The sequence below is a fragment of the Phallusia mammillata genome, chromosome 2, assembly GCF_965637545.1.
Source record: "Phallusia mammillata chromosome 2, kaPhaMamm4.hap1.1, whole genome shotgun sequence".
Classification (NCBI taxonomy): domain Eukaryota; kingdom Metazoa; phylum Chordata; class Ascidiacea; order Phlebobranchia; family Ascidiidae; genus Phallusia; species Phallusia mammillata.
The window spans coordinates 14445612-14458055 of record NC_137253.1 but is presented as its reverse complement, the minus strand read 5'-3'; the positions used below and the strand labels follow the sequence as shown (position 1 = coordinate 14458055).

At 36.9% G+C, this 12444-nt stretch overlaps 1 protein-coding gene and 1 long non-coding RNA gene across 2 annotated transcripts; one reads left to right on the top strand and one right to left on the bottom strand.

Moving 5' to 3' along the window:
- The first annotated feature begins 2155 nt into the window (after window positions 1-2155).
- Window positions 2156-12194, top strand: LOC145213920 (mitochondrial sodium/calcium exchanger protein-like). Its single transcript, XM_080082328.1, has 15 exons — window positions 2156-2792; window positions 2862-3023; window positions 3341-3496; window positions 3717-3769; window positions 4651-4708; window positions 4937-5048; window positions 5221-5388; window positions 5679-5871; window positions 6710-6837; window positions 7923-8074; window positions 8265-8397; window positions 8882-9003; window positions 9374-9608; window positions 9874-9938; window positions 10228-12194. Exons 1-15 carry the CDS (start codon window positions 2757-2759, stop codon window positions 10405-10407), a joined length of 1953 nt encoding a protein of 650 aa, XP_079938454.1. The 5' UTR covers window positions 2156-2756; the 3' UTR covers window positions 10408-12194.
- Window positions 5450-6711, bottom strand: LOC145213922 (uncharacterized). The gene is made up of 2 exons (XR_013856921.1): window positions 6293-6711; window positions 5450-5923 (listed from the first exon to the last, which is right to left on the bottom strand). It is a non-coding gene; the product is annotated as an uncharacterized LOC145213922 (long non-coding RNA).
- Window positions 12195-12444: the final 250 nt, after the last annotated feature.

Genomic DNA, 12444 nt, shown 5'->3' with positions numbered 1-12444 from the left:
CGTAACGGCAACGGGATAGAAAAGAGTAAGCTCTGGGCTACAACATGGTATCCAGCTGGTTAAAAGCCCCCCTCCGGAACAGTTTCAAAATTGAGGTTGTTTACGGCTAATTTATTCGCATTGGAAAAATTAAACAGATGTTTGAAAAATTGAAAAAGGTCTCTCGCGTAAAGCGTTCTGCTGTAAAAATGCGCAAAGGGTGTCTCGTAACGGCAACGGGATAGAAAAGAGTAAGCTCCGGGCTACAACATGGTATCCAGCTGGTTAAAAGCCCCCCTCCGGAACAGTTTCAAAATTGAGGTTGTTTACGGCTAATTTATTCGCATTGGAAAAATTAAACAGATGTTTGAAAAATTGAAAAAGGTCTCTCGCGTAAAGCGTTCTGCTGTAAAAATGCGCAAAGGGTGTCTCGTAACGGCAACGGGATAGAAAAGAGTAAGCTCCGGGCTACAACATGGTATCCAGCTGGTTAAAAGCCCCCCTCCGGAACAGTTTCAAAATTGAGGTTGTTTACGGCTAATTTATTCGCATTGGAAAAATTAAACAGATGTTTGAAAATTTGAAAAAGGTCTCTCGCGTAAAGCGTTCTGCTGTAAAAATGCGCAAAGGGTCTGTCGTAACGGCAACGGGATAGAAAAGAGTAAGCTCTGGGCTACAACATGGTATCCAGCTGGTTAAAAGCCCCCCTCCGGAACAGTTTCAAAATTGAGGTTGTTTACGGCTAATTTATTCGCATTGGAAAAATTAAACAGATGTTTGAAAAATTGAAAAAGGTCTCTCGCGTAAAGCGTTCTGCTGTAAAAATGCGCAAAGGGTGTGTCGTAACGGCAACGGGATAGAAAAGAGTAAGCTCCGGGCTACAACATGGTATCCAGCTGGTTAAAAGCCCCCCTCCGGAACAGTTTCAAAATTGAGGTTGTTTACGGCTAATTTATTCGCATTGGAAAAATTAAACAGATGTTTGAAAATTTGAAAAAGGTCTCTCGCGTAAAGCGTTCTGCTGTAAAAATGCGCAAAGGGTGTGTCGTAACGGCAACGGGATAGAAAAGAGTAAGCTCTGGGCTACAACATGGTATCCAGCTGGTTAAAAGCCCCCCTCCGGAACAGTTTCAAAATTGAGGTTGTTTACGGCTAATTTATTCGCATTGGAAAAATTAAACAGATGTTTGAAAAATTGAAAAAGGTCTCTCGCGTAAAGCGTTCTGCTGTAAAAATGCGCAAAGGGTGTCTCGTAACGGCAACGGGATAGAAAAGAGTAAGCTCCGGGCTACAACATGGTATCCAGCTGGTTAAAAGCCCCCCTCCGGAACAGTTTCAAAATTGAGGTTGTTTACGGCTAATTTATTCGCATTGGAAAAATTAAACAGATGTTTGAAAATTTGAAAAAGGTCTCTCGCGTAAAGCGTTCTGCTGTAAAAATGCGCAAAGGGTGTCTCGTAACGGCAACGGGATAGAAAAGAGTGAGCTCTGGGCTACAACATGGTATCCAGCTGGTTAAAAGCCCCCCTCCGGAACAGTTTCAAAATTGAGGTTTTTCACGGCTAATTTTTGTGTGTTTTGACACTGAGAGCTATGATTTCTATTATGACAATAAAATTCGAAAAAATGTCACAATGGACGCACAAGATTTTGCATGGTTCTATTTTATTTTGAGTATTTAGATTCTTTGACGCGTGATCACATTGAAATGCTCTTTATCATGTCATTTTTCCATTTGTTTTTTTTGTTTTTAATTGTGTTTTCATTAATGTTTCATTTGATATGTTACCTGAAATTTTGTTGTAAAATTTTTGTGTTTAGGGGAAATTATTCTGCCAGAATGACACTGGTGTTTGTTTTGTTCAGTTGGCAAACTTGCACTACATAACAGGGAATTTACCTGCGTCACAAAAATCATGTGTGGTCGAGATCAAAATCTTACAAAGAGATCTCTACAAGAACAAAAAATCTTTTGCTGCGCTAAGCATTTGTTTTTATTTTGTCCTGTAACTTATTGCAACATTTTGTTCTTTGCAATGATTGCAAATATACGACAAGTTTGTTGGTTGTTTTTGCAGCATTTGAACCACGTGACCTAACGTCACACAAGCGTGACGCGTGTTATGACTCACCCAAGAAATCGTAGAAAGCATTAAAAAAAGGTAATTTGTTGTTCTGGTCGCTCGAGCTCAATGATCAAATGTGTCAACCTGATGTTGGATCTACGTGTATGTTTGTTACGGTGCCTTTTGTGCTTACAATCATAAATGCTTGCAATTTGCAACGTATCTTTCGCTCAAACTAATGCATTGCCTTACAACGACGGTAGATCTTCGCCGAAGTTAGACATTCTGTAGTTCGTGCATATGAGAATGAGTATCTTGCTAATCGCTTTAACATTACAGACGCATGTTTGTTGCGCCCATGGGACCTAATGTTGTTGTTTTGTTTTGTATTAATGTATTGACCGAGTTACCACAGTACTACGTCTGTTTGAATGTGTTGAATATAAAATGGTTTAATATTGTAAGCTTTGAAGTATTTTTGTGGAGTTTCGTGCGGTAAAGTGACTTCTAAGCACTAATTTAACAAGTGTATTTGCCAGGTTTACATGTGTTGGGTTAACAGGAATGAGCATAGTATATAAATTACTTAAAAACACATGTTAAAATATCTTGCAATGCAAAATAAACAAAAGTATAGGCAGTTTACCGAGTTTTTGTGATAACTGCATTGTAGTATTATGTGTTGAATAAGGCATTATAGTTTCTTACCCTATGCTTGTTGCAGAGCTGCTATTAGACGACACAATTGTAAGTTGTACACCTATATTACCTTAACATTTTTTTTCTCAAATAATTTTATGTATTTAATTTTTACAGTCATGTTGTTGCAAGTTTTGTAAAATGAAGCATGTAACTGCATTTCTGTTGCTTTCTTGTTATTTTCTCTCCTCGAATGCAAATGTTTCATTCTCCAACAATACTGTTACATCACTGCCATCCCCATCATCAAATCTTGGCACTTCACCACTGGACATAGAAGTAAGGGTTAATACATACAGTTTACCACATTGGTGGCTTTGTACTTTTAAAGTTGCTTTAGCGCCAATAAAGACTACATTGATTAGTTATGTCAAAAATTTTAAATGCTTAAAGTTAAACATCTCAAATTACAAATGGTACCTAGAAGGAGCATATTTATAGCTAATGATGGGTTTTAAAAATTTTATTTTATTACCCTACTATGTTATTGTACATTTGTAATTCCTCTGCAATATTTTCTTACATGTGCTTTATGAAAAACATAAAATTATATTTTTTCCTTGCCTAATTTCTAACCTGGCATTTATGTACAACAGTGTCGAGATTACCACAAACTTCACAATTCCTCTCTATGGTGCAACTTCATTAACACCACTGACAATTGTAGAATGGACGAAGGTTTCATCAACTACATTTATACTGCATTTTGCAAATTTGACATCAAATATCTCCCTTTAATTGCAACCCTATATGTAAGTGTATTGTGTCTTTTCGTTTCAGTCCCCTTGAGCAATTGGACTATTTAAAAAAACTGGGACAATTATGTGCTACATTAAAGTAGAATACCTGGTAAACTAATTGCATTACTTTTTATGATTTGAAAAATAATGATATTTTATTTGTTTACCTCGCTCAAAAATTAAAAGCAGTAATGTAAAGATAAACAATATGTTTTTTCTTAACTTCTGTTAGGCAATCTGGTTGATTTTTCTCTTTGTTGGCCTTGGTACATCAGCAGAAGGATTGTAAGTGCAATATATTATATATATCTTCATTTTTGTTGTTTCAGTCTGTTTGTTGTTCAACCCTTTTCTGTTGTGCTTTCAATGTTGCGTTTGTTTAACTGCATGTGACCCAAAAAGGTTTGTAAATCATTAACAAAACAACAATTGTCTGTTTTTGCTGTCACATGTAAGTAGATGTGTTGTTACAAATTTCGTAACCACCATGTCAATGTCTGATTGATATATTTTCTTTCAAATGAAAGTCTGTAACTGTAATGACATGTGTTGTTGTTTTTTATTTTTTTTTATTTTTTTTTTTTTTATTAACTTTTTTGTAACTTTTTATTGTCAACAGTGGTTTTTTAATTGTACATCCTGATTGGAAACTTTTTAATATTTTAAATTTCACAAAGATACTGTAAGTCATTTTATCTAATAACAGTATATATATACAATATACATATATATATACATGACATTCTAAAATATATCACTTTCTAACATTGCCATTGGGACACATTTTATGTTTCTGGTTTTCGACTTTACCAATATTCAAAGCAGTGGTGGGATTCAGCCGGTTCGCACAGGTTCTATAGAACCATCTCTAGAATTTTATGAGATCAGCGAACCGGTTAGTATTACCGGTTACTGTCACGGAAATATGACTTTTTGTAACAAAACTGGCTAAAAAATATGACTTTTGTGATAGAACTGGCTGACAAAAACATTTGAATCCCAACACTGATTCAAAGTCTCTTGCAGTTTAATGCAATTTAATCAAAACTGCCTGTTAACTTCCAATTTCCCGCCAATACTTCCTGTCACATGAGAGAAGTGCTCAATCACCTCTGTGTCACACTGCTGAGGTTTTCATTTTAGTTTGTTGTTGTTTTGTGTTTCAGCTTTTGCCCCTCACTGGAATACATTGCACACAACTTGAATCTCAGCCAAAACATTGCTATATCCTTTTTTATCTTACATTACAATTTTTGATACTGTATTAAATAAGATATAAAATAATAATTCTTTTTTAATTTATGCCCTACCTTATGATAAATATATCTTAAAAATTATACTTTAAAAATACATCATGTTTGGCTAAAAATGCAGTTAGTGGGAAACACTGTCAGATGTGTACTTCCATCATATATTTATTCTGAGCCTTTTGTTCCTTAACGCTATTCTCACGGTTTAACTATTGTTGCATTTGGCAATGGGGCACCAGATCTCTTTAGTGCATTTGCTGCCTTCAACAATTCCAATGCCACTACTACTGGAGTTGCTATTGGTGCATTATTAGGTAAAAATAAATAAGAAGTTAAAGTCCTAATTGTAGTTTTATGCAATGTAATGTTAAGATTTAAAGTTTAAACTAATCCAAAAAAAAAAAAGTATAAAGAGTTTTGTTTTTAATTGTAAAGGAAAAGTTAACTAATATACTTCAGACAACATTTTTTTTAAATTTCCTATAGGTGCTGCTATGTTGTTAACCACTGTGGTAGCTGGTTTGGTTGCGACAACTCATGAGTTTACAATTGCTGAAAGACCATTTATGAGGGACATGGTGTTTTTCATTGCTAGTTCTTTCTGGACCTTCTACATTCTTTATAATGGAGAAATAAAACTTATGAGTTCCGTTGGTAAGCATGTTATGTTTTATACATTATGTTCAAACTTGTGTGCTATAGCTGCTTCAAGATCTTTGCGCCATACTTGTTTTTATTTGATGCTCTTTTACCAAACAATAAAATAAAAATGCATTCTAACAAACTTGCATCACTAATAGCATATTGTGCAAAATATTACCAATGTGACATAAGACTATTATAAGGGTAAATCTCAGCAAATCTCTGGTTAAAAGTTTGCCTTGCTCGTTTCTATCTTATCAGGGGTTCATCAGGGTTCTCATTGCAACATCCGTGTTTTTTAGGCTTTTTGATCTTCTACATCTTCTATGTGCTGGTGGTGGTGGTTGGTCGTTACATCAACCAGAGAAATAGAGCAAAAATGGTTGCTAAGCTTGAAAGGGAAAAGGCGCAACAGGTTATCAACACCAGTGGCGAAACATCGACAATAGCTGACGAAAATACACCATTGATTTCATCACCGAACACTTCTGCCAGGTAAATGCAATGTTCCTTGTTTTCTTGAGAGGTTTTATGCCATTGGTTTACTCTAGTTTATAGATAAACGTAAGTAAGAGCACATCAACAGAAAATGTTCATTAACAACACAATTCGATCAGTAAAATAAGCTGCTGCTGCCAAGCCTACTATACTAACACTTGCTGCTCCTTCAGAATTTTTGTTCAGCTAGTTACAGGAATAATTTTGAAACTTGAATCTATGCGTTTAATAGGAACTTGGGTGATTAGTGCGAGCGATATTGTAAATACATTGGAATACCATTAAAAAATGAAAAATGCATGCATTTAAGCTTTATTGTCTTCTTTAGCAAGGCACCACAACGTATTCTCTATGTTTTTGATAATTAGTTACAGCTGTAAATAATTAGCATTGATCTTAAGACACCCCATCTACTTACGTCGAAGTCAACAAAGAGCGTACAAAAATCTGACGCGTATGTCTACTTGGTGTACAATATACCTTTCCAGTCTCAAAATCGTTTTAGATCCGATTAAATAGCAAAGTATCTATCAAAAGAGTTCAAATTAAGCACATTCGCCAATGCACATATTATAATGTACGTGTACACAGCCACATAAGTTGGTCTTCAAGGCCACAAGCAGACAATGAAATGTTCACCGCTGACATAAAAAATAAAATCCATGACATGTTTAAATCGTGAAAATAAAGACCTGATGTTTGCGCTTGTGGCCACCACTGTATCCCAAACATTTCATTCCATTCTACTGCGCCTCACGTATTTCTGAATTGTTTACAATCGTGATCTGTTGATCTTTTCCTACTTCCCTTTGAATTTTTGTCAACTTTTTTCCAGAAACACCAACAATAACAACGCCGACCGAGAAGCCGATTGGACCGATGTGAAGCTAAGAACGAACAGCTGGAATAACGAAAAGCATGTCTCGTTTAATGTCCCGGATGAACAAAAGATTGAAGACTCTGGTTGGTATTTAGTCACTTAAACGGGTTAATTAGTCTTGTCTCGACTAGTGACGTACCGAATCGGCTAAATTTCGATTCGGCCGAAACCGAATATTCGGCGGTTTTGCCGAATAAATTCGGCCGAATCAACCGAATCATTTATGACGTCACGCGAAGTCGTACGCTACGCGTTTGACGTGAAAAAAATGTTTATCTACCAGGCAGCCAGTGCAAAATAGTTGTGTTTTGTCCTTATTTCAGTTCTGTGCGGTTTAAAATTGCCTTAAGCATGATTGACAACCTGCCAATGAATTGCTAATTTTTTTTTGACTACCGTGGGAAAAACGATAATGTGTTAAAAAAGATAAACATTGACGCAATTTTCGTTATGTTTGGGCTTTTGGAAGATTGCGTGGACCTTAATAAGCAGAAAAGACACGTTTAACGCTTTAAATTTGTGTTCGTAAAAGATTCGGTTTCGGCCGAATCGCAACAAATTATTCGGCCGAAACCGAATCTTTGCAAAAATGATCGATTCGGACGAATAAGTTCGGCAAACCGAATATTCGGTACATCTCTAGTCTCAACCACCGGCCCTACCAGGCTGCTTGGCGATTGAAGCGAACTGTTTCCGATAAATAATCGTCACACATTTTTAGGTTCCCAACGCAAAAACAAACGAGGTAAGGTGTTTGGAGACAAAGTTAGGAGCAATATTTTTACGCATGCAAAATCACTGTTTTTTATCTCAGTTTCCCTCATTCTACAGGGAACCTTTTCTAGCATTCACTTATTTTCGATTCCTTGAAACTAAATTGCGTCACGTTTTCTTAAGATGTACTGTTGTGGTTTGGCTGCTGCGCATTTATGCCCCCAAAGCTACAGACTTTCGGCTGTTTTGACGGCAATAAAATACACCCGTTGATAATCATGGGTTCCCTTCCTTTTTTTCTCTTGAAAGACCCTTACCGTTCCGTGAAGTTCAGATATGTAACGTACAGTGAGCTTATTTAACCTTAGGCATAATCAGTTGAAAAACTTATCACATGAACCAAATAACATATCCGACCTAACCAGTCACATGCTTTAAGTTTTAGTATTTACAGAATCTTCGCTGGAGAAAATACTCGAAGGAGATGTAGATGTAGACTTTGCTGGAAAATCTATGCTCTATGTGCTATTGGTTGGTTTGAGGCCTTTTAGCGCTTCAAAATGGGCAAAATCCGGATTTATAAAGAAGACTGTAATGTTCATGCAGGTTTGTCTTGAATAATGAAACTATATGTCATTTAAAAAGAATAGAAGTTGGCAATTTTGTCGAAACCTAGAACCAAAGCGATGGCTGTTGTGTGTGTACATCGTATTGCAAAAATATACTGTTGCATTTTTGGTGTTGTTACGACCGTCCTGGCGAGCCCTTTGCTTAAAGCATATTTTTTGCTTATCAGGTTCCATGGAAAGTATTCTGTCATGCGACTATTCCTCTGGTTGGCATAGAAGCGAATCACAAACGGTGGAACCGACCTTTGAACTGCCTCAGTTTGTTAATATCTCCGCCACTTTGTGTCTTCGCCACCAAAGGTAAATAAGTGCTGTGCATTATTTCAAAAGGAAAAAACTCATAGAAATAGCAGAGTAAAACCACATTGATTTATCTTTGACCCTTAGCGATTGCTAAAGCATGTAACACACGTTTCAAATTAATTCCGTTATAACTACGCCATCGCCAGGTCCCGGGTAAGGCTTGTGTTGCCCTGCAATGTTTGGTATTTCTCTTAGTTGTCCATTCCTCTCAAGCATCACGACTTATTAAAGTTCCGCTGGTGGCGTATCTGGAGGCTGTGGTGCACTCAGCTAAGAATGTTGCAGCTAAGAAGAGCAGCATATAAAGCTTGTCAGAATAATTCATGTAACAATGCAAACTAAGAATGTCTTTTTCGTTTTGTACCAACCGTAAGCGTTGTGTTTTGCAACACAGAACACCGAAACCAACCAAAAGAAAGTATTCTTATGTAGATTTCATGTGAACATCTGTATCTAACTTTATAAATCTATGTATCTTTAGGTGGACACGTCATGATTGGGGGCGTGTTCCCAGTGTGGGCGTTATTGCTCATCATTGGAGCATTGTTTGCTGCAATTGTGTGGTTTACTTCCAGCAACACGAAAAGTCCTCCTTATCAGTGGGTAAGTGAACTCATTTAAAAAACAGACTTGAAACGGATTTTGCACGGTACTTGCCAAAAATGTTTTGTGTCGTGCGGTGTGCTTAACGGTGCATAAAGCGTCTATGTATGGTATGACATATCAAGTCAAGCTTATATGCATTCACTACATCACATTGTCATTGTTAAACAGCACGCAAAACAGTAAAAGTGAAAACAAGCATTTTTTTCTGCTGACAACCATACCAACAAATCTTCTCTTTATATAATTTTTTAACAAAAGTTTGCATTGGCGTGTGTAAGACAGTACTAAAACCCAACGAAAGGACATTTTTGCAGTTCCGAGTCCGTTGCGTTGTCGGACACACTATAATATTTTTTTCATTTTTCAGGTTTTCGCTTACACCGGCTTTGTGGTGGCGATCATTCTCACTTACACCATCGCGAACGAGATTGTGAATTTAATTCAGACCTTCGGGACCATGCTCAACCTCACTAACGTCATTATGGGTCTAACCTTTCTCGCGTGGGGCAACTCGATTGGTGACGTAATTGCTGACGTCACATTGGCGAGGCAGGGATATCCCCGAATGAGCATGTCGGCTTGCTACGGCGGACCGCTGTTTAGTATCCTTTTTGCTGTTTCGAGTTTTTGTGTCATAAAATGTCGGTCAAGGCTCGTGAATGGACGTTATGTTTAAGATTAATTTTATAAATCTGGATAAGAAGAGTCAACGTCTTTTTTTTGAATTGGGAAACTATGTTAAATGCTTCGTTTCTAAGCTGAACACAAAATATTGACGATGTTGTTTTGTACATTTTGCAATGGAATAATTTGTATTGATTTCTAATTTGCATTTCTCCTAATGCTTTCTTTGACCAACAATTTTAGACTTACTAATAGGCCTTGGCCTGCCATGTACAGTTCACATCCTCAGAACCAACAAACCGATCTTGGTAAGCCCGATTCTGTTTTACTGATAAACATCATTAACACAGATGTACATCTCAAGCATAAAACTCACATCTTAGATCACTATTTAATATTCTGGGCTGGCTTGCATTATAACATACACGCACTATGTGTAGTGCCGATTTAGCCATTTGGTAATATACGAATTGTTTAAAATTAAATTTGCATCACCAACAAGATACCAAAACGAAAACATCAATTTCTATTCTTTCAATGTGCTTGTGTGACCCACCATTAACTATATCAAACATTAGACTGTACTTTTTTCCACAGGTGAAGTTTACGCATTTGGAAGCTGTGATATGTGGAGGACTTCTCTTCAGCCTCTGTACATCCTTTGTCTTGATCCCAATCCGAAAGTTTCGCATCACCCCATCCTATGGTTACCTCCTGCTTCTTATCTACGCAGTGTTTTTGCTTGTCTCAATCCTCGCAGGAGTTGGTGTGATTTGATGGTTCGGATCAAGCTAACTGGTTGTCCTTTTTCTCTCGCGATTGCCCTGCATTGTTTTGAACGACTCTTCGTGCAAAGTTGTTTAACCTGGTACAAAATGTAGAAATCACGCTTTGTTTGATATACCTCTACAGGTGTAATATTCTGTAGCCTCATTTTAAGCAGTTACCTTTTTTGCAGGTTTACCACATATCTTCGGTCATTTTTTTAACTTTAACCTCGTAATTAGATCGTCACTGAACAGATCCCATTTGAACGTGAATATAGATTTCGACGGTGGTTCCAAACACACCTTCGCTAAGGCATATTTTGATAAAATTTTACTGCCGCTAGACGATGCGCAAGGGCAGTTGTCTGGTTAGAATTAGTGACAGGCCAAAATATGTCAAACGTTAGTATTGTAAAGCATGTATTTTTACGTGTAAAATGCAATAAAAGTGTAGGCAAGTCTATAGTGTTTTTGTCTTTGGTTTATAATTGGTGATTTGATGGCCTGATTGGCGTTGCGTCTTTTTGCTTTTGACTACTGTATTCAATTTAAAAAGCTTAGTTTTCTCGATCTTGTTTTCACTCTAAAAGTTATTGTAACTTTGTGCACGGATGCAATTTTGTGTTTTTTCTCCTATTGTTTGTTCCATATAGCTATATTTTTGCCTTGTACATAATGATAATGCTGCCGCAGCAAAATTTTTTCACCGAGTTTGCCGTATCGCCCATTCAATATGTACTTATGCATTGCTAGTAATTCTACAACATTCTCTAACAATGGAAAGACCTTTGTGACAATCAATGCACCAGTTCCACTACCAAGAGTTATCGAAGCATGTGTAAGGGTTGTATCCCTTTTATTAGCCGTAAACTTTTGTGTCATGGTGTTTTTTGTCTGCCATATAAAGTCGATTCTTAACTTAGTATTTTGAGCTTCTGAAGTTCCGTCCAGATCTATAACGTTATGTGTATTATATAGATCGTTTTCATTATCATTAACTACTCGCCATATTCCCATTTTTCTTATCCTGTTCAAGTCTTAACGGAAGTTTCCTCGTGCTAAATTTATATTTTTAATGTTCTTGGTGCAAAACGTAAACCGAGCACCACTTGGCACGAATTGACAACTACGCGTCAAAATGTTTTCTTAACCATTGAATATAATCAATCCTTTACTCAGCAGGTGTGAATCGGTTCATTGCCAAGTGGTGTACGGTACAATCTGGAATACATTAACTGTGTTCAATGAAAACGCAATCATAGCCTTAATTTGAGCGATGAGTAAGGTGCAAATGACAATCTTAACCACATACACGCACTTAGTTATCCAGGGACATCACCTGTGGCAAAATTTCACGCAACATCTTGTCTTGCTGGTAAATCACTGTGAACATGGTTTAATTTGCCACAATCATTACAAAGCAAACTTGCGATGTTTATGAAGCTTCCCGCTTTACCGCAGTCTCGCCCATTGGGTGATGTATTTGCTTTGTTGCTGCCAGAGTATATTCATTCATTATGCATTTCAACTTGAAACTAGTGATGAACCCAACCGGCCTAAAAAGGTTCGTACATCGTTGGCAAAAAAATAACCCTTAATAGTCTATGACTATGTGTTCGTATTGTTTCATTTTTTCGCTATTTTGGGACTACTTCTTAACCGAGCTTCACCTTGCCATTGCAAACAAATTAAACAAAATGATGAAATTGTACGTAACTCTTCATTTCACTCTCCAGTGTGCTATTTTACTCGTTTGTGATTGAAATGTTTTTGGTTGCAATAGAAACAACATATCGATTGTGACGTACTTATTTACACAGGTGACTCGACTGTTACGTGTATTCTGTATGTCAGTGTTTCTTGACCTGGAGATCGCAAGACAAAGTTATCCGATGTACTAAAAAATAAACATGACATGTTTTAGCAGAAGAAAACTTAAAAAGGTCCAAATTGGTCGCATAGTAAAAAGGTTGCGGGCCCCTGCTGTGTGTTATTAATATTATCCAAAGAAACTATTGGGCGAAAAAATGATCTCAAAAACATTGTT